Here is a 26256-nt window from a genome sequence, read left to right on the forward strand (position 1 = left end):
CTACCAAACTGAACGTTTTCTGAGCCGAATTTTGCAGAAAACTCAGTTTTCAACACTGAAAATACTCACAGCCCAACTTGGCTTCATTCTTCACAGAGAAGATTATAATATTTTTTTTTCTCAGGAAGAAGCAAATAAAGAATTCTTTATGCATACAAAAGATTTAGACCACATAAACCACAGTCCTTTTGCTCCAAAGGGTGACTCTTGCCCAGGCTAAGCATCCATGACCGACAGCTGCCAAGTAGCGTGTGCAGCACTGCCAGATAACAATCTTCTTATACTAACTTTTCAGTCAAGTGCCATGTGCCAGACAGCAGAAAGATAGAAAGGGTAGTGGAAGACATTTACTGAGCCAGATGCAATCTGAAATTCAAGCAAAGCTGCCACGCAACATCATGAATGCCAGCAGTTGGAACATAAACAGAGTCTTTGATAAGGCTCTCGCACTTTGAAATTCCTTCTACTAAAGGTTATTGTCCCAGAGCCAGTTTTCAGTAGACTTGGATCAGCCAGGCTGCCTTGGCCTCTCCCCACCTGGTTTGCTGTGGACAGTAATTGGATGAGAAATGTTAATAAAAGTTCAGTGAATACAACAGGAGAGTGTCTGGAAACTGTGGTATCTTTAAGCACTACCTATCATTCCCCCCCCACCCTCTTTTTTTTTTTTTTCTCTTTCAAAAGAGGATATCCATCTTTCAACTATTGTTACAGAATGAAGCCCTAGAAATAACTGCTTGTGGTAAAGGACTCTGGATACGTCGGTGTTTCCACCCTGACATTGCAGAGCCTACCTTTAACAGAGCACTTAAACTTTGTAGTTGGCACTGGTTATGGACAATCCAATAACCAGCTTTCTTGAGCCACCAAAACGCTTTCTTACTCATTACCAACCAAGCCCTCTCTTACTCAGAGCACTTTGTACTATCAGCCAGTGAGTAGTTTGACCAGTGTTGGGTAGACTAAGAAAGTACTACTGAGCACAAATGTTACTCATTATCGTAATTCAGACTATTCCCTAAACAAAAAGCTGGCATTCCACAGTGGCATTCTGGTTGCCCATCTTATATAATATATATACCCTTCAAAAGCCTATGAGCTAATCAACAGGATCACCAAGCAAAGCTGTCACCACATGCATAGGGAAGCTGAAATACTTGCTGCTTTACACTTTTTTTCCCCTCTCCCCTTTTTCAAAAGAGGTTTCTGTTAAATGCTGGAGCCTTGCAAGGCTCACAAACAGCTGCTGCTTGATACCTGCAGCCCAGGGAAGCCCTGGAGAATAACAGGCTGTCATAGAGCCAACAGCATACAATTCACAAACTCGTGTCAGCTACAAAACTCCCCCAGACTGAAAGGTGGGGAAAATTATGTGACAAAGGATCTTCATTGTAAAGGCTGACTAACACTTTCAGGGATAGAAAAGGGGTGTCTGTGCTTTTGGCAGGGAATTCCCATTTATATCACAAGATAAAACACCAAAAAGGGCACCATGCTCATTCTGAGCAAGCCAAGCTAAAGTGTGACCTCAGGCTGGATGGAAAATTTGAATATGCATTGGTGGTGGAAACTTCACTGTACAATGGAAGGTAGCCATGAAGCCTAGCAGGAAGAAAAACCTTTTGGCCCCTTTTGCAATGTCCTGCTCTGGCATTTGTACTTGGTCACTGAAACCCTTAACTCAGCATGACTTCAAGCCCTTTGGCTGCTGACTTCAGAGTTGTCCAGGGACTGCCCCACATGAGGGCTGCCTTCTAGAAAGGTTTTCCATGTGGATCTCAGATCACACTCTGCTCCCAACATCTGACAGGCTTACCGAGATAGCAAAATAATCCTAATTCAATTTCTCATTCTCAGCTGTACAACACCAGTGTCTTCAACTCAGCTGTTCAAGACCTTTACTCTCACCAGTAACCAAACCTCCTTTCTAACACAACCCTCTAGACACCTCCATTTTCCTGGAGTGAAAAGGTACATGGCAGGCTTGGAAATCTCCAGAATATTCACAATGAGTTCAACTTCAGGACAGCCCTGGACAACATGAGGCAAATGAAGGAAAAGTTGCAAACCTGCCTTGTCCTTCATAAGCCTGGCTTACAAAGGGGATTTCCATTTTTACAAAGCAGCATTCTGTTGTGTGTCTGGTAGGGAGGATACAGAACATGCAGCTCTGAGATTTCCAAGTGGTTCACTGTGACCCACAGGAATAGCACAGTTCAAAGATGGACCCATTCAATCCCTCTGTTCTTAGGCCAGATGGACCTGCCCTAAGATCAATGCCAGAAAGGACGCTCTTCTGGGAAGCTTCCCAATGCCCTTCTCAGCTGCACAACTGTGAACCAATTCCAACAGCTATGGCATGGAAGCCCAACTTTCATTTCTACCTCACTACCTGCAAGACCAATCCACGGACAAAACTTGAGGTCCTTGTGTGGGGAAGAGCCAGGGATAGATAAAAATACTGCTCAAAAAAATTAGGAAAGGGGAGAAACCAGACATTCGTGGGATTCCCTGACAGCTCTGTGCAGAAGGAAGGGCTGGGCTGGAAAAAACAGGGCCCCAGGTTCCTGCCAAGCTGTCTGAGGCCCGTTCTTTCCAAATAGCTCAAAGAAACAGCCAAGGCTTCCTCGTAACCCTTTCAGAACTCCTCTAGAGAGAAAGGCTGCTGTGGCCAGAGCTGTTCCCACAGAGCACCAGACTACAGGAGTCCCTGCATTCCTAGAAGGCTGTAAGCAGCAGAGTATCTCCTCCATGAGAGCTACTGAAGTGAGAGCTACAGCCACCTTAACCCTCTGAATACCACTCTGGAAAGCAGCTATTTTAATGGTGATCAAGAAGTTTAAATAAGAAGAAAGGGAGATCTGCCAGTCACTTTGCAATGTGAAATATCTGGAACCTACACAGGATATTTCAAACAGATTTAAGATCAGAGATGGCTGGGGAGAGGTTATGAGTCAAGTAGCGCAAGACATTAAAAAGATTTCAACTTGTTCTATACTGAATTAGATGCTTATTAGAAAACAGCATGTGACTTCCATCACAGCCAACAAAATCCACTGGTGGCACCTGAAAGTAGGAAGAGCAAAGTTCACCGGTGAGGGAAAAAGAATATATTGTATCAGCATGAACTTGTGTTAGTATGAGCTGCCTATACCTGTTCCCCAGTTTTACATTTACTGCAATAACCAAAGGAAAACAGCTGCATAATAATAAAAAATTCAGTGTTTAGCATGGTCAGAAGCCAGCAAGATATTAGCATATGTAAGTTATGAGTTAGAAAATACAGATACAATAGCTTTACTTACATAAAACCAATGTTTTACTCCTACTTGATGTACTGTTTTCATTTCTTGTCATCTCTATAAAGACAGCCAGACAATTAGAGGGCTGGGAAGATTTCCATTTAGAACTTGAAGGGGACTGTTTAGTTTAGGAGAGACAATTAAGAAGAATATGATAGAAACAGAGAATAAACAGTGCAGAAAATAAATCAAGCATTCCCGTTTGTCTTTAAGTAACAAGGGCGTAGAGACTTTTGTCAAATTTTGGGGAAAAATAAAAAAAAGGAAATTTTTGCATATTATGTAATTCACCTGTGGAACTCATTGCTACAGCTCAATGAGACTACAGTTTTTCCAGAATGTAAAGTTACATGACTAATGACAACATCCACACTAGACTATGCAGAACAGGGAGTATTGTGAGAACTACTAGCCAGCTCTTAAGAGTTGGAGGGTAAAAGCAAGCTTGCCCCCAGACAGGGAATTTCACCGCTGCTCATGGGAACGCTCTCTGTTTCTACTGAAGATGGTGGTGGTAGTTGCTCTGAAGCACAAGATGGGCAAACTAGACAGATCAGCAGTCCAGTCCGGGATGGCAAATCCTGTGTGTACATTAGGGTAGGGTCAGTTTATGCAGGGAGCTGAAAGGAGAAAACCCAAAACCGTTACACAGTATCAGCTTGGGGAAAGGTACGAAGCCCCTGCCACTCGCCTCCACCTACCAACATGGAGTGCTTGCTGGGAACAACGGGAAAGATCCACTTATCTTCTCAGAAAGGAAGTCACGCAAAGACAAAACACGTCCCCCTCAAATTTCAAGAGCTATTTGCAGAAACCATAATTGCCCAAGGCCAGCAGACACATGTCATGCCGATGTTGTGACCCCTGGGCTCAGCTAGAGCCAGTCCATGGGAGACCCCAGGCTGCAGCTCTAGCAAAGCCTCCCAGACATAGCTGAGAGGCCATGCTTGCACAGGCCCGCTGGTGCCCCGCTCTGCCCTGCTGAGAGGCCCCAGCTCTCGCCTCCGGCTCACGGCCCCAGCACTGGCTCCTGCAGCCTCCCTGCACAGAGCCCAAACCCCCTTCGCCTCTGGAAAGGGTCCTGCGATTAATCTCACTTATTACCTCGGAAAAGTAACAGCGCAGCGGCTGCCAGCCAAGTCCGACTCAACAGCGTCTGGGGAGCTGAGGCTGCAGGGCCAGGCCTCAGACTGTCTGGGCAAGTCACGAGCTTTCCGCCTTTCCTTTCCTGGAGGCTCCAGGCAGACAGAGCCAAGGCCTAGCTGTGGGAAGCAGGGATCCTTCAGGACTGTGCCAACCCATGGTGCTGAGGCTCAGGGCGATTTCCAAGCAGGATGAAGAGTAATTGGACCTGCCATCACAAGTTTCTTTAGTGTGACTAAAATATGTATAGGAAATAAAAAAAAAATATATATAAAAAACAAGGCAAGCCATGTATTTCTGAAGTCAGCCAGTTCACTTCCACAGTTAACAAGTTGTCACCAGTGATCCTGGGAGACGTGTTAAAAGAAAAAAAGAGGTAAGAGGTTGCCGGGGCAGGGGAAGGCTGTTACAGACACAAATATGCATGAGTAGAGAAGAACATGCACAAACTAGAGACAGGATGAGCTGCAAGAAAGTACAGCTACCCAGGCAGCACGACAATTTTTTGCTCACCCTTCTTAAACCTCCTCTGAGCAGAAGGTAGTGATAGACTCAAACACTGCTTCTCAGGGACCGCAGGCAGAATTAGCATGATAGAGTTGCCGAGGACCTGCAGACGGGATCAGTCATAGAAAAATCACCGTACCCACCATCAATCACTTCTCCGCCTCAAATAAAGAAACTGAATTAATTTAGGCATTAAGGTAGAGAGAAAAGAGAAGAGGACAAGCAGTATGAGGAGCAACGAGCAGACACGTGGCTACACTAGCACAGGGCCGGACTCAGTGCTGTTGGTCTGCTGCTGCTCTGGCACTTCTGTGCTGCTTAGCTAGGGAGGTGTTAAGGTCAACGCAGTTTGCTCAAACCAAACTGAAGGCCTATTGTGTAACCCTCTGTGCCTGCTGCTTTCTCCTGTCATTTCATCCAGAGCCATCAGCACAGCACAGTCTCCAAGTCAGCTTGCACCTAGATGCTGTTCAAACAAATAGGCTCCAACCACTTGGCAAGTGCGGCACACGACAGCAGCCAGGCAGCCTCTACCTTGCAAGAGACTTCAGGGAGCTTGAAACAAATTATTTGGAAGAGAATAAAGTCACTGTCAACCCTTAAGATGCAGAACTACAAGGCAACACATACATAACAAAGACAAATAGATTTATTCTTATGAAAACTTGGTGTTAGCTACCAAGATCCCTGGAAATTCTCTCCTCGTCACTTCTACCTACAAACCCATATGTAATCAGCTCTTTCTGACAGCCCCTACTGCAACATCCTTGCTGCTTCTGCCATGCTAAGCCCACCCTGGCCTGGCTCATGAGCCTTGCAAAAAAGCGAGTGTGCCATCAACTGTTCACCCTTCTATCATTGTGAGAATCACCTTGCACGTTTAGCACATCCCTTCATTACTCTAGTATCACTCTTCTCATAGGTCTTCAGAGGCTGTCTAGTTACGGACCAAGCCTGATTTCTTATTTTACATTCCACACCTGCAAAATTTAAAATAAAACTGAGGAAACAATGATACCACTTTCACCTTCCATTTACATCAAACACATCAAGCTGCCCCTTTGACATGAAGGATCAAGACCAGTGAATCACAACTAGCCTATGATGGTTGTCTGGAATCTTTTGGCAAAACTCAAAAGTTTCAGTGGAAACATAGAAGCCACTTAGCACCTGCACAAAACAAACTCTCAAAAGAGGTCAGAGGCTCTTCCACATCCTCACAAGTCCAAAGGATATATACACACACTTAGTATGATCAGAGCAGAGCATCTGAAACCTAGAACACATAGTGCATCTAGTCCAGCAGTAAATGAAATGGCATGAAGCAGTAGCAGGCACTAGGTGAGGGAGGAAGATATTACGTATCCACTATCCCGCCAAGGCTAAGGAAGGCCAGTGATTAAAAAGAAGGTCCTGGTTTGGGAGACTGTTACAGCAGTGTAAGATTGTCAGGGCATGCAGTACAGGAGTCTTAATTTGCAAGCAGAGGTGTACAGGAGAGGAGTGTACAGTCATTTTCCTGTGTAGAATTTTTGGGATAAAACAGGCACAGGAAGCTAACATTTTAAGTGGTACTGGGTTTCCTGCACCCTATTGTTCAGTTGATTTGTACGTGAGCAGTAAATACACGCAATGTGACCCAGAAGCACCTACTATGTGAATGCTCTAACTATGCTGTGAATGGGCACAAAGTCCAAAATACCTGCAGGGTTCCTACACATTAGGTATTTCCAGAACTTCCAGACACGAGGCATACTGTTTGGGGTTTCTGAAAGCCTGAGATGGCAAATGTCTGGGCAGCATCTCCTAGTTTCCCATCCCATTCGATACATTCAGGCAAGGAAAAATAAAAACGAAAATACACAAAGCAGAGCCTGTTTGGGAACCTGAACATATGGCAGGTATGTGCACACAGCCCATGAAACCCTGAGCAGTTGCCACTGCTACTACCACTGAGAACGACACCAGAGCAAATTAAACTTAGAAACGCTTAGATCAGAAAATTGATTAGACAGCCTGCCAACAAAACATCATTTTTTGATGAACCTGAGCACCTTGGCTGAAATTATGAGCTAAGAAGTATTTCAGGCATGTCAAGTAATGAGAAGAGGAGAATCCCTTCTTTCTGGTTGCAGTAGCCCTCCCAGGGTGTCTGTTATAATTTGGACTGCCATTCTACCCTCTGATTGATGACAGGGAAGCGTGCTTGCCTGCCTGTGCTAACAGAGTTAGATAAATCTGTCAGAAGATCCCAGGAAAAAAATACGCAGAGTACTTTAGAAGCACTAGGTTAGTCTTGTCTTCGGATTTGAGAAAGATGTTATGAAAGAACAAGCTAATGAAACAGAGGTCTGAGAAAACACTGTCCCTTTCACTGCTGAATTCTTGCCAACTGACTGTGCATGTGAGTTCTAAAAGATGAATCTGAGCAAGGTTGGCTGCTGCTGAATCCAAGGTGCCCACTGAGAACACAAAAATCTGTACCAGTGAGAAAGAAGTCTTTCTCACTAGCTTTGCTCCAGGTCTTGGAGACTAAGTGAACCACAGAGCCCAAGTTATTCTCTGAGGAGAAACTCACTTTTTTTTTTTTTTTTTTTTGGGGGGGGGGGGGTGGGGCAGGAGGGAAGGTAAAAAAAAAAGCAAACCAACAAAGAAACAGCTGCACATTCCAGTGCCAGAAGAGAAGCTTCTAGGAACCTCTACCACCATAGGGATTATGCAACTATTTGCCAACAGGTACTCAAAAGTTAGTTTAGGTTTGATTCAGCAGGCTTCATTCTCCTAAATGCCTGACTTTTTATCTTTATTATGCAGCTAAGAACACTTTCAAGAACAGTTCTAGTAAGGACTTGGCTTCAGTGATGAGAAATTAGTTTCACTGGATAATAAGGAATCACTTTCATATATGTTGTCCTTAGATTACAATACTAAAGTTGTGATTAAAATTATGTATGAGACTCTTAAATACTTCCACTATAAAATATGTAACCATGTTTAATGCCTTGACATCAGAACGTGAAAGGGTAACAATCCTGCATGATGGATAGGGTAAGAAGCTGAGACAGAACTGAAACAGGGCACTGAGACAAGATCAGAGTTAATGGAGGAGCCAGCAGATTTGGCACAGCCTCAATGAGCTTCAGAGGGCAACAAAGGCAGGGCTGCAGCAAACGTGGCAGAGGCCAACAGCTGACTGCCATGTTACAGTAGTCAGAAGGAAGCCCATATACAACTGGGAACATTTCACCTCTTGTGTAGCCCTGCAGGCTTCTTTGTCTGGGGCACAGTGAAAGCCTAAATCATCATTTAAGTGGGAATAACACTAATGCTTATAGAAAGTGACAAAAAAAATAAATCTCAAAAGGCACAGCAGTACAGATTAACACATCCAGAACTGTTCTCTGTCTCTATATTACGAACTCAAGATCTCCTTTGCTTTTTGGTGAGCAGACTACCAATTTGGCACCTCATCTCTTACAGCCAAAAATTCAGCAAAAGGGAAAACTTCTTTTGAGAAGCATTTAGAGAAGTCAGTACTGGGAGAGTGGGAACTAAAGAGGCACATTTGTCAGTAAGAATAGTCTGAATCCTATAGATTGCAAGCATCTAAACAAAAATTTTTCAAACCAACATCAGCACCACTAAAATGACTTAGGTTTACCACAGAGGCATACAAAAAACTGAGTTACAGAGGCAGATGTTTGAAGTGGAGCCAAGTGCAAGCCAGATAAGAGATCCATTTACAAAATATTTCCATCCTTGCCCAATTCTACAACTGATAGACCAGAACCTTAATGGAACAAAACAGGAAGCTTTTCTTCAGTCATCCAGCACTGAGCACAGGCTGACATCCATCAGATGACTCTCTATGAATTTCTTGCTCCAACATAGCAAAAAAGACATTTACAATACAAGATAGCCATCTCCATATATCATGACCCAGATATTCCTTTTGGAACCCTCTCATTAAATAAAAGTTCACAGCCTAAGTAATCCAGCACTGCCTCGAGAATCCCTTTTTTTCATTTCCAGATTTACATAAAACCTTTAACTCCTGGTATTCTGGCCATTTGATACAAACAGCCATGAAGATAAAGTCGTTCAACAAAGCGTCTTAATACATCTTTCTGTCTCTTGCTCTGAGGATAAAAATAGAGCAACTGAAGTACTAAAAGACTAAATGGTTCATAAAAGGTTTGAAGATGAAGTCTTACACCAGCTGTGGCCAGAGAATTCTGAAGTACTTTTGGACTGCTGTACAAAATAAAACAGAATTCTTAAAGGCACTGAACTATGCATACAATGCTAGATGAGGTACAGCCCTTGAAGTCATTCAGAGTAGAATTCTGGGCATTAAATGGAGGGTTCTTAGATCTACAGGTAACGTGTAACTGAAATGGTTTCAGAGCAACATGGTAATGTTACAGTGACATCTGCAGAGTTCTGCAACAGAAGATTTTGACCATGTGTAATCATTTTCCGCCTATTTTTGAGTGCAGGCAGAGGTGCAAACAGAGCCGAGAAAGGAACAGAGGCTCTAGGACAGCCTGCATTCTGCTGCTTTCTCAAGCTATGTTGGAGGGGAAGGCAGTTTACACCTGTTGGATAGGTTCTTTATTTGGATTAGGTAATAGCTCACCTGGCTGGGCTCCAACAGCAGAATCACCACCACCTCTCAATAACTCTAAACCCCAGAGGCAAACATTGCGCTGGAAGAGAAACAGGCCAGGAATTCATTTCTCACATTCCTCTTCTTCAGGCAGGATGAAAAGCAGTGACTGATGAAATAAGAACAATTTCACTTGAGCTTTCCAAATCCCATTCCAATTCTCCTACTGAAGGATCCATTTGGGAAATGATGACCACTCAGGTCACATGCCTTCTGCACTATGTGTCTGCCTCTCTCACCTCCCTCCATTTTCCAGTAGCTTTCAAGCACCACTGAAAAGAGTCAGTATTTTCATGTATACAGTGCCTTCCAGTCCTAAACTCATGTACTGGAGAAGCTCTGTCTCATTATTCTATTTGAAAAGACAAAAGTAAAGGCTTAGGCAAAGGAATAAATAATATTTACTGAAGTGGCAAAGGAAGAACTCAAACCTCTAGCAGTTCTGGGCCTGTATCCAGCCTAGGCTACTGCAGCAAGGTCGCCTTGCTCCCAGCTTCCAAGATCCAGAATCCTTAGGGTAAATCTTAATGCTCTTTCAATCGCAGGAAGAATGCTTTTACTGCAGAATCACAGTCCTCTGCCCTGAGTCCCACGAGTATAAAAGCCATAAATAGAAATTCCAATGTCCAAAGTTAATAGAGAGCATAAAGAAGCCATTTGAAAAAGAAACACTGCAAGATGATGCTCTATCTTTGAACAATCTAAACTTGATATTCAAGGAAAAAGCATTAAGATGAGGCCTTAGTGGAGGTTTCTGCAGTATCAGGTATAAGTTTGCATTCTACATATATGTCTCAACACCAACAAACCTAAACTTACAGATGCATGAATGAAAAATGATCAAAAAGAAACAGACATTTCCCTTCTATTCTACACACTCATTCATGCCCTTATTTCACTGTGAACCTGCCAGCTCTGGGAACACAGCTCTATTTTCACAGGCCTAGTTTCTAGGATAGGCCTAAGAAGAACCTGTACTAGGCCCTTAGATAGATTCATAGAATCATTTAGGTTAGAAAAGAACTTTGAGATCACCCAAGTCTGTTAACCCAACACTGCCAAGGCCACCAGTAAACCATGTCCCTAAGCACCACACCTGGATGTCTTTTAAATACCTCCAGGGATGGTGACACAACCACCTCCCTGGGCAGCCTGTTCCAGCGCCTGACCACCCTTTCAGTGAAGAAGTTTTTCCTAATACCCAATCTGAACCTCCCCTGGTGCAACTTGAAGCCACTTCATCTTGTTCTGTCATTTGTTGCTTGGAAGAAGAGACTGACCCCCACCTCGCTACAACCTCCTTTCAGGTAGTTGTCGAGAGCAACAAGGTCCCCCCACAGCCTCTTTTTCTCCAGGCTAAACAACCCCCCCTTCCTTCAACTGCTCTTCATAAGACTTGTTCTCTAGACCCTTCACCAACTCCATTGGCCTTCTTTGGATGTGCTCCAACACCTGAGCAAGAAGCTAAACACAAATGACAAATGAGCTCCTGAGTGCATTGCATTCTTCAAAAAGCCACAGCAGCAATTTAAACTTACCTGACTGATGAAGAGACAGATCGTTTGTCAGCTATATGAGCATCTGACTGAACAGCCCACAATGACCCTCTTTTGTTGAGTGGTGACCGGTAGCTCTGTGGGATGGCTGCATTCCCCTTGCTTATAGCTCCACTTCCCCAGGTCAGGTTTGTTAACTAAACGGGTAAAAAAAAAACCAAAACAATAAACCACTGTCAGAAACAATTAAAAGCCAAGAGAAGAGCAAAAGGTGTCATTAAGTAAACTGAACAGAGTATGTACTAAGAGAAGACTGCTAGAGAAGGGAAATCTTTAGATGCAGAAAAACCATGCTAGTTGCATAAAGCAGCAGGAGAGACGACACCAACAATTCAAATGCCAGCATTAAAACTACAACTCTCTGCCTGATCCCTGGAACATGAACTAACATTGCAACTGGCAACACAGTTGCCACTCCTTCCCTGGTTTAGTAGCCCAAGGCATCTAAGCATTTTTGTAAATTCAGTCTTAACTCCTACTTCAAGTTCTGGACAGGATTAAATTGTAGTGGTTATGCACTAGGCTTCTGCCCACTTCTCCAAAAGCAACTGGTTTTGTCTCATCGCTTCTCAGCTCTGTCCCTTCCTGTTCTTATTCCTTGCCTGTGTGTCATTATTCTCACCCACTCAGTCCCAGCTTCCACGTTTCAGGTGTTACTCTCTTTATTCCACCCATTCTAGTTTCATTCTTACAGACTGCTAGCACTGGCCCACCCACTACTTCTGGCCTGGAACTTCCCACAGAAGTAATCCGATTTGTCTTCCCACACCTCTCTTCTTAGTTCCTCTCCTGGTTGCTCACATGCCCTATGTCCAAATGGTTCTAGTTTTATTCCCCTCTCCAGCCCACTCCTTTTGCTAGCCTCTTTGCTCATCCAGTACCAGAATGTGGGCTCCTCACTGGACCACCACACTGCCATTCCTTCTATTTCTGCCCTTTCACCCAAATGGTTCCCAGTGTCCTCTCCCAAATTATGTCCAGGTCCAGTTTCACAACCTACTTATCCTAGCTGTTCTCCATGCTTTGGCAGAATGCAGAATAAGTGGGAATTCAAGTCAGATAGGCTCCCAAACCCAGCACAGACCAGGTCACTGAGAACACAGAAGAACAGGGTCTCAAGCCTCAGTACTCTAGACATGCAAATACAGAGATATTTAGTTTAGCATCCTCAGTATGGAGAGAACCTCCAAGTAGCTGAGAAGCTCTAGTAGGCGTTGCGGAGTATATTTCACCTGAAGCTTTTCAGATAGTTACTGTGCAGTCAAGCTTGGACAGAATTTTAAATTCCAAAATGCTATTCTGAAGTATAGGAGATCCAGAGACTTAAAAGAAAAGGTTTACACATATTAAAACTCACAAAATATTATTTTTTTTATCCAGCCTTGGTTTTGGCTGGAACACTTCACCTTGCCTGAAGTGTTCCAAAAACTGAACATTAAACACAGAAAACATGCATCCAAATGGACAACGTTTCAGAACATTACAAGCAATTTAAAACAAGGTCTTACAGTGGACTTATCAGGCAAGCTTAGTAATGGGCAGTGCTGCCTACCTGATATGGAAAACAGCATTAGGTGTCACTTTGGAGCCTCTACCTCACCCTTAAAAATGTGTTGCCTTCTGTAGAATTTAATTAAAATGTAAAGCATTTTCATTGCAATAACAGAAAGCTTCTAATTACGTTTAGCTCTGACTGTGCCAGGCACTATACAAACACCTAACAATGACAGTTTCTGGCCACAATGAGTATATTGTCTGAAAAGAAGCAAGAATGGCAAATGAGGCAAACAGAGGCCAACATGGTAAATGAAACAGGATATACACAATTCTTAGCTTGTCAGCAACAGCGATCACAACTTTGTTAACACATCCAATGGTGAAATGAAGATGACTTCATCCAATTTTCTCTCCTCATCATCTTGATACCACGACCCACTTAGTCTGATGAATTACCACCTCACCCCTGCTCTATTAACACAATATGCTTTACTCTCTAATACTGTATCACTGTTTATTTGAAAGCTGTCTTTCTAAGCAAAGCAGGTGAGCAAATAGCTTAGCATGGGTAGTAGAGACATTTCACACATTCCAGATAGACAGGTGTTTAAACTACAGCAGGATTAAACACAAGCAAAGGATTCAGAATGAGGGAGAGAACACCAGCAAGAGTGTTAAGGTTTAGCTGCAGCCAGCCCACCCAGATGGGTGTTCCTGCTTGTTACTGTGCCATGTGCTGAGATATTTCAGCTGCTGTAATTAGCTTGCCAGGATGTTGCCTTGGTAGATTGCCGGGGCACCCCCAACACATCTGTGCTGAGCCGAGTGGCTTCATTTTCTAGTGATTAGTCCTCCTGTGCACCTAATGAAACTCTATTCTTCCCTTCATACAGGCAAATACTTAGCAGCAAATCAGTTGCTACTTTGGTTTGAAAGAAGGTAACATACAACACCTGAACCAAAGCAGGTACCAAAATTTCCATAAAGAATAGCTTTTGCAGCCTCAGAAACTGTGGCAGTGGAAAAAAACCCAACCAACCAAAAAACCCAAAACACAAACCCCAAAACCCAGGTTAACCAAGACAGGTTAGTGGGGCTCAGCAGGGAAAGTGTTTCTTGGTGTGGATTTACTGGAATAAAGTTTTCACATTGATTTGTATCAAGACAGGTTCAAACTCTCCTGCTTGGTAAGGTTCCTGTTTCTCATTAGCAGTGAGGGACTTCAGAGTATTTTTTCCTGACACTGACAGTATGATAGGAGACATGTGTGCTGCACTGCACGCTTCAAGCATCCCTATTTTCAAACACCTCTCCTCACACCAATATGTTCTACGTGGAGCCTGTAAAAGGCAAAACAACACACAGCTAGTATCTTTCATGATAGAATGATTCATAAAGTTTTGCCCCATTTTTTGAACTGTTGGGGACAGCAAAAAGGTCACAAGCCGAAAGGAACATGCTGAGTAAAGAACACAATGGGATAGTAAATTCCAAAAAGCTCTCATGGAATAAGGAGAACCCACTTGATGTACTCCTATTTATTATATAACATCAAGAAATAGGGGAGGGAAGAACACGTGAGTTGTCACAGCCATATCAGTAAACTGAGCCTTATCTTAGAAAACCTAACAGCATATATATGTACTGTTATAGTTAGTTCAATATAATGGCAATAACCAAAAGACAAATTATGGCATAATGCCATAATTTATTGATTTTTTTAAGCATTATATGTTAAGTTTATGACTGCAATACACTTGCCTTCTTGACAGCAGAGACACATAAGCTTAAAAGAATTGGTCTCTATGGTCTTGCTTTGTTCAGAGAAATTTATTTCTGAATAAATTTAAGATTGAAAACACGGCCAAAACAAAGAATGATAACTGAAAGTGCTGGATATAAGAGCTGAGCGGTTTGTTTTTGTTAGTCTCCTTTATAATTTAAATAAGAAATATGAAATCTCCAAATACAGATAGGAAGAAAGTCAGTCCCAGGATAGAACTTGTTTCTAATGAATAGCACCCTACAGATAAAGACCCGTTGTATAGCAAGTTTAAGAAATCACAAGCAAGAGTCAGAAGAGGAGCATAATGTCTTTTCACATTCTGATCTACACTGTACTATTCTTTCAGTAGTTTCCCATTATCATATTCAAGAATCTTTTTTCTATAATAAAGTATTTTGATCTTGTCTAATGTTTCAAATAAGCTAAAGCATCAAATGTTAACAATGTCCAAAAATAAAAAGAATAACAATTAAAAAAAAAAAAAAAAAAATCAGTGCTGCAGATCAACCCTCATGAACTGAGGAAAAGCCTCCTAAAAGCCTGAGTATGTCTCTTGCTAGTTTGCAGGAGTCAACCAGGGTGAACAGGGACACATCATCGCTAGAAGTTGTTACTCTGCTCCTCTTGGCAGAGAGTGGAAAAGTGACTTAAGTTTTCACTAGCAACATCCTGAACAGCAGATCCTGAGTTTCACTGGTCAGTGTGTGACAACACTGGGGCAGCAACACAAAAAATAAGAAAAAAAAATGCCTACTTCACACTCCCCAGCTGGAAGTTTTAGTATTTTTCTGCCAGAGGTCAGTCACATCCTGTCGCCTACAAAGCACTCAAGTTCAGTCTGAAACAGGAGAAGACCTAATGCCACAATGTTTTTGGCACAACATAACCTATCAACAACTTTCAAAGGTATATACGAACATAAACTGTTCACCAAGAAACCTTTTCATATAAAGAAAGATTGGACAGGGATCATATAAGACACACGTTAAGATCACTGCTCCTCTACCTTGTGAGCAGAGCAGAATCTTTAGGTTTTGATGCTTCACACAGGACAAGATGACACTGTATCATAAGCTCAAAAAAGGAAACATTCCACTAGAAAACCAACAATGTGCAAAATGTCTCAGCATTTGTAAGATCTTCTTTGCCTTTTGATCTATTTCTTCCTGTGTGCTGTTTGACTCCTTCAAGATCCTTCAGTCAATCCTTGGTTTTCCATTTTATTACTTACTGTTCATTCAGCAATGCCATCTTCATCCAATAGCTTGTAAAAGAAATGTTTCTTTTCTTCCATGACCTGGCTTCCACAGTCAATGTATTTTCAACCACCAAGCCTTCCTCAGACACATATACCCCTGAGGCTTTCGAGATCAGTAAAATATTTATATTCGCAGGAACAGAGAAGAAGAGCTAACAACTTGCCATGAAAAAAAAAAAAAAATTTGCTGCATTCTTTCACTTATGTTTTTCTTCTTTCAACCTTCAGAGATCACTATGACTAGATACTACAACAATACAAATACTCACTGTTCATCTGCCCTCTCCTCAGTCTGTGTGCTGCATTTTCTGGGCTTCACCACAGAGCTCCCATGTACACCTGTGATCTAGCGCAGGCTAGCACGGCTTGGCCTAACAGAGAACCCAGGTCTTCCAGTACTATTGGAAACAGTCCACCTGCCTTCATACACTGAGATACTGGGATGCAACAGGCCATGCCACTATGGGAAACATCACGGGATCTTAAACTACCTCTTCCCTTAAGAGGCCAAGGAAATCCCAAACCACAAATCTCTAATACATACGCTTTCACTGTATGAATAGTGGCACAAAGTATACCTAAAACAAATTCCTTGAAGAAAACATATAATACAAACAGATTTTTTTAGGGACATTTTTGTTACCCAGGCCAGCTCGCTAACCACACCCCATATTACAACACCTTCATTTTATGTACAGATTTGAATTTGCAGGAGCAACCAGACAGAAGAAGGGAAGAATTGGGGCTAACAGGCTGGGAAGTGTGAAAACTGTGTGTGTACCAAGGCTGATCTGGCCAAAGGCCTGTGACATTCCTTCTCTGCTCATGGAGCTTACCAGCTTACAGGATATACATATGCATACAGAGCACAAGTGTTCCCGTCTCCAGAAAATGTTTCAAAGACCTGCCAGAGACATTCCTGGGAAACCTGACAAACTTGCAAATTCCTTTGTAGTGTCTCCAGCATATGCATCCATTTAACAATAACAAAAAAACCCCACCAAGTTAGAGCTGCTGCTGTGGATGGCTGAACTCCTCTATTCCTTCTCCTGAAAAAGTCAGGCTTTCATTTAGACAATCTCTGCCTCAAAACTTCCCAGTGGGAGTAATTTTGATAAGGCACAGTCCTGCCAAATGTTTGATGATCAGGGCGTAATCTTTCCCATAACATGAGTTCTAGCTGCTCAGCCTGGCCCATTTGGTGACTCTCTGCAGATGTTGCTGCATCCTAACAAAAGCCTCTGCTCCCATTCCCTTTGGAGCCTTGGAGCAGAAGGGGCTCAATTTGAGTACTGCAGAAATTACACTGACATTTTCGCTTCCTACCACCTCTGCTGAGACCAGTTATATTCCTGCTGATGCCACAAATCAGTAGTGTTAAAAGTAATTCTAGATCCTGTATGAACAGCATGGGGATGAGGAAGAGATGGGGCCCTTCAACAGTACAGAGCTATGTGAGAGAGGAGGGAAAACGTCACTCAAGACTTCACCTCCTGGCTTCTTGCTCCTCTTCCTAGTTACAGTGAGATGCTTTTTTCCCTTACACTTCCCTTCCTCTCCATCAGTGGAGAGGTAAAAGCCCACCAAACAGTAACATAAGGAAAATAAGTCTGATTAAGACTCGGATGAAGTGGGCTGAGTCAAGGTAAGGGACTAACACGGAAAAAAACCCTTTAGTGGGGAAAATATTCCCACCGAATTTCTGCAAATATCTGCTGTACCCTGAGTTTCATGGTCTTTCTGCAGCCACCATGTTGCACTGCTGAGGTCTCGAACTGAAAGAGTTGATACCCACTGGCCCACTGGGACTTGTACAGTGTGTTTTGGCACATGAGCAGTTCACTTTGTGGCACTTTTCCTCTGCTGAGGACAAGGCAGGCCAGAGTACCGCACCGTGTAATTGAGACGGGTAACTGAGGAGTGGTGTGTGTTTCCATATTGTTGTAGCTGATGTTAAGGTGAAGCTCACTACTTTGGGATTCCTGTGGCATATTATCCCCACAAGGTCACTCTGGGGCACTGTAAAGTACCTGTTCCAATTCTTCCTCTCTCTCTGCCCTCATCCTAAGGTTTAGCAAACTTATCTACTTCTTGCTAATTTCCACCTTCTGTCCAAGTGAAAAATGTAGAATGAGAGAAGTACCCCATCCTCCTATGAATCTGTCCACATGTTTGCAGGAATCCTGGCTGCCTAATCTTGGGCACTGACTAGCTGCATAGCAGAGATGGAGGCAGCTCAGTATAGCCCTTGCCTGGGTGGTCTGATGTTATCCCTGTGATTAAACTCCCTGGCTAGAAGAATTGGAGCTGTTCCTAATGATAGCTGGGTCCTGAAATCTCACACTCTCCTTCACAGAGAGGGGCAGAGCTCCCACCAGGCCTCCCCTCCTCCACCTCTTCCTCCTCCTCCTCCTGGCGAAGCTGGCCAATTCAACCACATTCTTCAGCTCACTAGCATTAATAACTACAAAGTACTACAGCCTGGTACATATCAGCTGCAGCCCCGTACACCAGCCAGTGATAGGGACCCCACACAGATCCAGCACTGCAGAAGAAAACCTTCTTTTTACCTTACAGCATATTTCAGAGAGAAGTAGCACGCTATTTACAAAGAAAAAAATGCATACATATCTAGGATCCTGCCACCTGGCTTCAGATCTACACACATGCTGTGCATTTTAATGCCCTGCCTGTAGAAAGTCCCACAACGCAAGTACAGAGAAATATTTTATGCTAAACATACATGAAATAAAGACTTCAGGATTAATGCCTGGTAAGGAACACAGCAGAGGGAAAAGAAGCCTGGATTATTTTGGTCACAGCCTTCATCCATCTATCCATTAGGATAAGCCAATGGCTAACAGTAGGTACAGGCAAAAAAACCCTCCTAGTTTATCTGTCCAGAAGTAAAATAGTAGCCAGCAAGGTCCCTATAGCACAAATCAAGACAAGAAAAACAATTAGTCCCTATACAATGATAGGAACTTAATTGAACTGCGTCTTCAGGCTTCATTCCCCAATTCATCACCAATGTATCTGCCTTGATTCTCCAATAGTACTGTTACTGTCTTAGGCTTATGCTAGGCAATGGACAAACTGAACACAAAAACCTCAGGACAATTGAAAAATTCAACTGAGTATTATTAACACACTGACAACACTGCAGGCAAACAATGACAGTACACATACTGACAGAGACATCACCACTTTCAAAAATAATTACCCATCATTTGCATGCCATAACTAAGGAAATTGCTAATTCTAGATATTGATTTCCTCACAAGTGTCTCAATAACCCACTTACCATAAAGGAAAAATTTAGCTTGACTACAGTAAAGCAATGTAGTAAAGAAGTCATAAATATGGAAGCAGCAGCATAGCACACGTTCCTTAATATTAAAGACAAAAGGTCAGTTCAGAGCAATGGCCCAGCAAACTTGCTATCCTGCCTGACATATTTCAGAAGATAGAAAAACTTCTACTTTCCATGCATCTAACTGAACATCTTATTGCTAAGGAAAATTAATTTGTTGTTTCTGTATGTTAAAAGCTAGGGATCTATCATTTGCAAAATGATCATTATTCTGTCTGAGGTAGCAATGGCCTGTTAAGCTTTCTGCCTTAATGGTACCTTGCTGTAGGAAGTTTCAGAAAGTATATTCTGTGAAAATAACTATTCACTTTTAGAACCACTTTTTACTCTGATGTCCTTCTACTAAACTGAATATCCCCTTCTTATAAGAAACACTAATAAAGTGAGCTTTATTTACCTTGTCATCCACTGCTCTGCATAATCCCTTCATACCTACTTCCTCCCTAAACCTACTTGGTATTTTTGCTTCCTTGTTAAAAATGCATTTTGCAGTTAATTGTTATAGTCATTCACCTGTGAATCCCAGTTATTCTTCTTACATTCACTTTAGGAATGGCAACCAGAACTGAAACCATTTTCCAAGGGAGGGCATGTAATTGCTGCTTACATAATTACATACTATTTCCTATCCTGTCCTTTAAACATGCTGATAATTTGTTTGTTGCCTTTACTGCTTGACTTAGAACACTTACCTTCATGGAGCTTTCTGGAACAAAACTCATTTTTAATTCCCTAAATTATTTATTTGAAGCTTATTACTTTAAATGGTTTAAATTATTGCTTGTCACATCATCAGTTATTTGTAAACACCAGACTTTAACTGGACAAGACGAAGGCAGAGAATGTAGTTAAATTTCTCTTTGTTAAATTAGCTTTTCTCATACTAATCAACAAAAGAATACAGATGTACTGACAAATAACCAGGAGGTAGGCTCAAGTTTAAGTTTACAGCACACGCATAGCTTGACACTGGTTGAACATCTGGACACTTGTAGCCCACATTGTACTGAAGGTTAACAAGAAGTTACCTTATGTAGTGAACATGAGCTGCACAAGCATCTGTTCACACGGATGAATACTATGGAGTAGTTAATCTACTGTAAATTCACACCCCTTATTACCTTAAAATAACTTGCTTTTATATTCATTCTTTAGATAAAATTCGCCAGTCATTATGAACCTCCTCCTTGCAAATCTTTGATGTTACACTACAGCATGTGTATTCTGAGTTTTCAGTTATCCACTTGCTGGCCAGTTGTTGGTTTTGAGAGGGTTTCTTTGTTGTTGGGTTGTGTGGTAGGGTTTTCTTTTTGGGGGGTGGGGTGGTGTTTGGGTGGTTTGTTTGTTTTCTTTTTTCTTTCTGTTTTTCATCTGTAACAAAACTTTACCTCCCACCTTTCAGAGACCTGGCTTGCTTAACAGTCCTTGCTGAAAGCTTGTCAAAAACTTTTTTGAAAGTTTGAACTCCACTTCCACTAGATGCTACTTTTTTCAGTTCCAATTCTAATAGATCAAGACACAGGTTGGGTAGTTTGGAGAGTTTTTTTGATCTGAATTATGTTTATCTGGGTGAACTAAAATTCCATTTTAACATCAATTTAATATATATCTGCTAGTGGAGCGAGATTCGCTGCTTTAATTTACAGGAAACGTTAGGATCCTTATTACAGGTAAGTGCATTTATTGCCTTTCTGTCCTCTTACACCAGTTTTACCACACCTTTCAGTAGAAACTTTGTCACTTCGTGGTTTGTTTCTGAACCTACATGTACACTGTCCAGCCACAGAAGTCTCACAAAACATTTTTTTGCTCATCGTTGCTCCTAGGAGCTTAACTTCATTACCTGGAAAGAAAAATATTTCTCTTCTGTACATACTACAGTGAAAAATAATGCACAAGATATTTAGTATCTCTAATGCCCATATCCTCTAAAATTTGTTTCTACAAACCTAGACTATATCCCCCCTAAACGAGAAATTAACCTATCCATAGCATATTTAAGGAAATCTGATTTCCTGTGCCATTCCCACACATCTCCCTGGCTAATAACTACATTATTCACAGGTCTGTTGCATATTATATTTTGAAGATCTTTCCTCTCTATGTTCCCCCAACTCACAAGGAAGTAGCAGCACATGTTGCATCTAGATCCAAATTAGAAGCCTGTTCACTGCTAATTAATATATGCATTCTGACTGGCTAGGCAGCTGTCCAGCATGTTGAATTCCCCTTGATTTTAGCCCTCGACGGACACATTCTCATGGGCCTTGCACTTCTGTACACTTAACATTTTTCATAAAATGGAAAGATGTTACAGGTAAGAAGTACTATCTTCAAGACGGATTTAGTTGAAACTTGGGGAATTTGGACAGGGGCTTTTTCTTCCTTATATGTTTTCTTAAGACCTTTTGAGCTCAGATACCTCCTTATTATCCTACTCAGCCATGAACTTATCAGGTTAATACTGGATCCTCAAAGATACACGTTTTCCATAGAGATCCCTGTGTTGCTAACTCCCAAATGTCCTGGGTAGTTAACTAGAGGAACACCTTGTTATTTTTGGATACTATGGAGTACTATAGTTAGATGGTGAGTACTGCAAAAATCAGACAGTGTTTGAAAGACCTCTTATGGACAGAGGTACATAACTCTCACTTTGTCACAAACTTAAAATCAGCTTTTTTATTGGACTTATGTAATCACAAAAACATTGTAAATTTGTGGTTTTAAGTAAATAAAATGGAATAAGATTCCTCAGAAGTAGAAACTAACATTCCTTCTTAACAGTTATATTTAAAGATTCTCCCTAGCAGCTTCACTGCATTTATTAATATGTAATGCTGAATATTTTATCTTTCTTATTTTGACTGCAGACTGTCATACTCCAGTGTGTCCTCAAGGCAACACCTTTCCTGCACTTACTATTAAAGACAGCTACAAAAGTTACCCAAACAGCTGCTCCTTTTCTAGTCTAAGATATAATACTGCTCCTCTTTTCTCTCTATTCATCTCTCTTTCATTCCTGCAACTGGGCAGTAAGGCATCATACAGTGAGGCAGGAGATTAAAGTAATGACTTACAGGTTTCAGACCAATATTTCTATTGTGTAACACTGTGAAGGCACCTTTGTTTTTCCATCCATGTTATAAGCCTGTAGATGCACTGTGAAATTTTATAATGAAAAATATTTTTCAAAAATACAAATTAATGAAATGCCAAATGTTCTCACACACTTTTTGAGACAGCCTGTGAGGACTGAAAACTGTGTACAAGGGAATGAAATCGCACTTCAGTAAGGCTTTACCTTCCTACCGTCTCCACCTCCCACATTATAAGAACTGTTCATTTTATGAGTATCACTGTGAAGTTCCCATCTGGCATTTCAGAAGTGAATGAAGAGGACTGACAAGACAGAAAACTGATGTAATCACAAAAATCTTGTTTTCTTAAGATGACAGATTTTAAGTGTCTGGTTCAAAGCTTGGCAGATACTTACACATAAAATCTTCCCTTTGAACATTTGTCACTTCAGCGGTCAATTGGCTTAATAAATTAAACCATTCTAAATCAGAAGGTAGAATACAAGAGAGCAAGAGAGAAAATGTGAAACAGGTGCTTTGGGCATGGGTAGGAAACTGTGAAGAACAGCAGAAACTGGACAAAGACAGAGGTGGACTCCCAACCATAATGGCAACATCATTCCAAGCACAGCTGCTGAGGTTACATTGCTGGGAACCCCGGAGACCCATGCTAGTACACAGATACCAGAAGCAATTATCACAAGAATGGGAATAGAAAACAAGCTTCCCAGCTGCTCTTGGAAGGAGATAATGTATTCAGAGTGCCCCCGCCCCCAAGACACAGCTGGGCACAACACAGGGAGCCAAGGCACAGACAAAGGCATTCAACTCTCATAGATGTTCCTGCCCTTGGAAAAGAAACGCGGTCGACAGCAATAGTAGTATTTTCAAAAGTCTCTCTTTCATACACCCCCCCAAATCAATAGTCCTAATCTTGCCATTAAACATAATTAAATCCAAATATCAAGTCCCTTTCATACCAGCCAGGTACTTTCCAACAAGGTAGACTAACTACAAGTTTCTGGAGTGGCTTAATTGTACTATTTTTGTTATTTAGGTAAATGATGTTCTTTTCCAGGGGTCATCTTCATGCCAATTTATTTTAGAATGCTTTTAAAGTAAAAGGACTATTATATTTCAAGTGACTTAAACAGAGGGGTGAAAAGGGGGGAAATAACTCAGGCTCCTGTCTAGAAATGCATAGGGAAGTAGTGCCCTGATTAACTAAATCACCCTCATACAAGCTCTATCTCTAACCTCCTCTCAGCCTTCAATCCCTTACTTTTCCTGTCCCAAAGCCATCATTTTCATAACCCAGAGTTCTTAAACGCTCCCATACCAGGACTTTCGCCCTTTCAACACATACCAATGGCCTTTGACTTCTTACTTTTCTCCAGCTGTTTACTTCCACGTGTTTCTCTACCTCCTCTGCCCCTCCTGGTTCAGACCAAATCCTTGTCTGCCCAAATCTATAACCATGCAGTGCTCAAAAATAACTTCACTAATATCTACCCTTCTGCAAATCACTTCCCAGGCTGTCAGCCTACTCCGTAAAGCCTGCACTTCTCCCGTTCATTCCATCCCCCTGCTTCAAATCAGCATCCACCCCTATTGGCTCAGTGCCAGGTGTTCAGGTTCCAGGTCCCTCAACAATCAGCCCAACACTTGCACGGCTCCTCCAGTTTTGCCTGTACAGGAATCTGCTGCCATATTATGCTTTTATTGTATGCTGGTACCTCTTGTCACCCCTCATTGTCATACCAGCCTTGTCGTCCCCCAGAACTAAAAGCCTTGGTCCTTGTTGCCAGCAGGCTTTAAAAGCCAGTCTTGCATCAAAAAAAAAAAAAAATCAGAATGACTTAGATGACAGAAGAGTAGAATATGTCTAGGGAAAAAAAAACCCAACCAAAACTCAAGTAGCAGCCATATGCTTGAGCTGCATTCCTTTGGGCCTTGCAGTTACACCTGAACCTTCCAAAACATCACCGTTTCATGTATGATTAAAATAATAGTCTCAGCTTAGTAACTAGTGTGCCATAAATTCAGTATTGAAGAATCGGATTGCCTTAAAAGAAAAACTGTTCTCAACTACACCACCCAAATTTTCATACTTAGCAATCAGATTTCATCTCTCCAAAGGGATTATAGCATAAATATGGCCTGGAGAACCACAGCAGAGAGCAGATGTCTAGGGCTGAATGAATGCGGGCTCAGGAAGAAAATTCATTGTCAGATAGAGCTCCAGCTCTAAACTGTTCGTTGACTTGTGAATCCCTTTCTACACGGATCTTTTTCATGACAAGAGAAGACCACTAAGACACAACCCAACCCCTGTTTCTGTATTTCCCTAGAGAAGCAAAGCCTGTACAAACACTATGTAGCCAAATACAATATATATATAGGTCACTCAGAAAATGTACGCTGTCTGCTAGGAGCTAAGGTCTTTATTGTTTGCTTGTCTTGAATAAGGGAATCGGCACCTTCATTCTCCTTCCATACATCTCCCACCTCTTCTATGGTAAAGTATCCTGGGAGAACCCAGAAGCAAAAAGCAATGCAGTCATATTTACCATGACCAACACATTTCCAGAGCTACCACAGCACTTCATATCCACTTTCAGACTTGAGTATACCTACCTACACTGACTGACTGACAGGTTTCAGCCTCCACCACCTACAATTACCGTTGTCACCCAACACAGCTGTGCTCAGGAAGCTGCACAGCCCTTCCCATGCAGATCTTTGTGAATTCCCTTCTGGACTCCCCCTTTTACACTTCCTAATTTAACTAAAAGTAACTAGCTATGGTAGGAATACCAAAGTTTAAAAATCATCTAATAGCTATATAAATGGCAGCAAGAGGACAACTTCGGTTCTCTAGACAGACCTAACAAACCACAACATTTGGAGCCAAGTGGGAAATGAGTGATTTTATGGAGAGAGTCTATGAATTTATTTTGAAAAGCTTTTTTCTGAAAAGACTGAAATAAATTAAGATTCATTTCAATTTTTTCCCCAAATATTTGTTTAGACACTAATTTTTATCCGTGGAAGCAGTTTCCACCATACGTTTAGCTTTCAACAAATCAGCATTTCCTAAATGAAAATGCTTCACTACCAAATCTCTTTGGAACAATTTTATTGACAAAGTTTAGCTTAGAAAAGCTGAATTCTGATTTCATTAAGCGAACCAGACTAACAGCTCTGAATATTACTGGACAAGCAAACAAGCTTCTCCCAATGTTCCCCATTCCACTTCAAGCTCTGAAAGATCAAATTCTCTAAGTACAGTCTGGCTTGATGCAAGATCAGGCCTCAGCATCACTGGTATATTCAGCGTTCACATTCTCTGCTGAGTCCATCATCAAGATGGTGGTTTGTTTTTGTGATTTAACCTTTAAAGTTCAAGACCTATCTGCAAAGATCAGAGTGCCAGTGTTAGTTTTGGAACTGCTCAGACTGAATCAAAGCCTTTAACTAGAACGTAGAAGGGTCCAAACATCTATTCAGCTTCCTAGAGTTAGAAATGCACTCCACCTTTTGAAAAAGATGTACTGCCAGTCACGCAACCAGATATTCAAAATCCAAACATATAACAATAAAACTGAAAGAAGCAAAAAACAGTGAATAACAGTAGCTATTACAACTACTAAACATGCCTCAGAAAACTTAGCAAAGTATCACTGTTAAAACAATACTTCCAAAAATCAAAGTACCAGAGTGAAGATACTTAAACTGTTTGTCCCTAGCAAGTAAAGAGGGGAAAAATTTATTTCCAAGGTGAAGTGCCTACCTATCCTGGAGAACATCCAGTTGGCAGCTTAATTAACTGAGAAGCGTCCAACTTGAACACATCTGATGAACACAACTACAGCATATTTTAAAGAACAAAACATGACCACGTGTGTAGCCATTTAGGCCATAACAACTCAAACAGAATTACGAAACTAAGTGGAATTCTACCAGAAGCCAATGTAAATTTGATCTATACCACACGTTTAGCAGAAGGATTATCATATCCTACGCTAAGCACTTCATTCTGTCTTTAAGATGTTATTTGAATATAGGATTTACATCAGAACCCA

The 26256-nt window shown here is 41.7% G+C and overlaps 1 protein-coding gene across 9 annotated transcripts in view; it reads right to left on the minus strand.

Annotated features, from left to right (window-relative positions):
• TTLL5 (tubulin tyrosine ligase like 5) overlaps positions 1–26256 on the minus strand; it is a 133183-nt gene that overhangs the window by 42726 nt on the left and 64201 nt on the right. For 5 of the 9 annotated variants that reach the window (XR_008747481.1, XM_055806050.1, XM_055806041.1 and 2 more), the window contains one exon: positions 11160–11314. Coding sequence is in view for 7 of the 9 variants with exons in the window: in XM_055806050.1 (XP_055662025.1) it covers positions 11160–11314 (155 nt within the window). In the remaining 2 variants the exon portion in view is untranslated. Of the gene's footprint in view, positions 1–4945; positions 5056–9591; positions 9731–10052; positions 10204–11159; positions 11315–26256 lie in introns of those variants that run through there. The other 4 variants (XR_008747482.1, XM_055806086.1, XM_055806070.1 and 1 more) reach the window with 4 other exon arrangements.

Source organism: Falco peregrinus, chromosome 1, assembly GCF_023634155.1.
Source record: "Falco peregrinus isolate bFalPer1 chromosome 1, bFalPer1.pri, whole genome shotgun sequence".
Taxonomy (NCBI): Eukaryota; Metazoa; Chordata; class Aves; order Falconiformes; family Falconidae; genus Falco; species Falco peregrinus.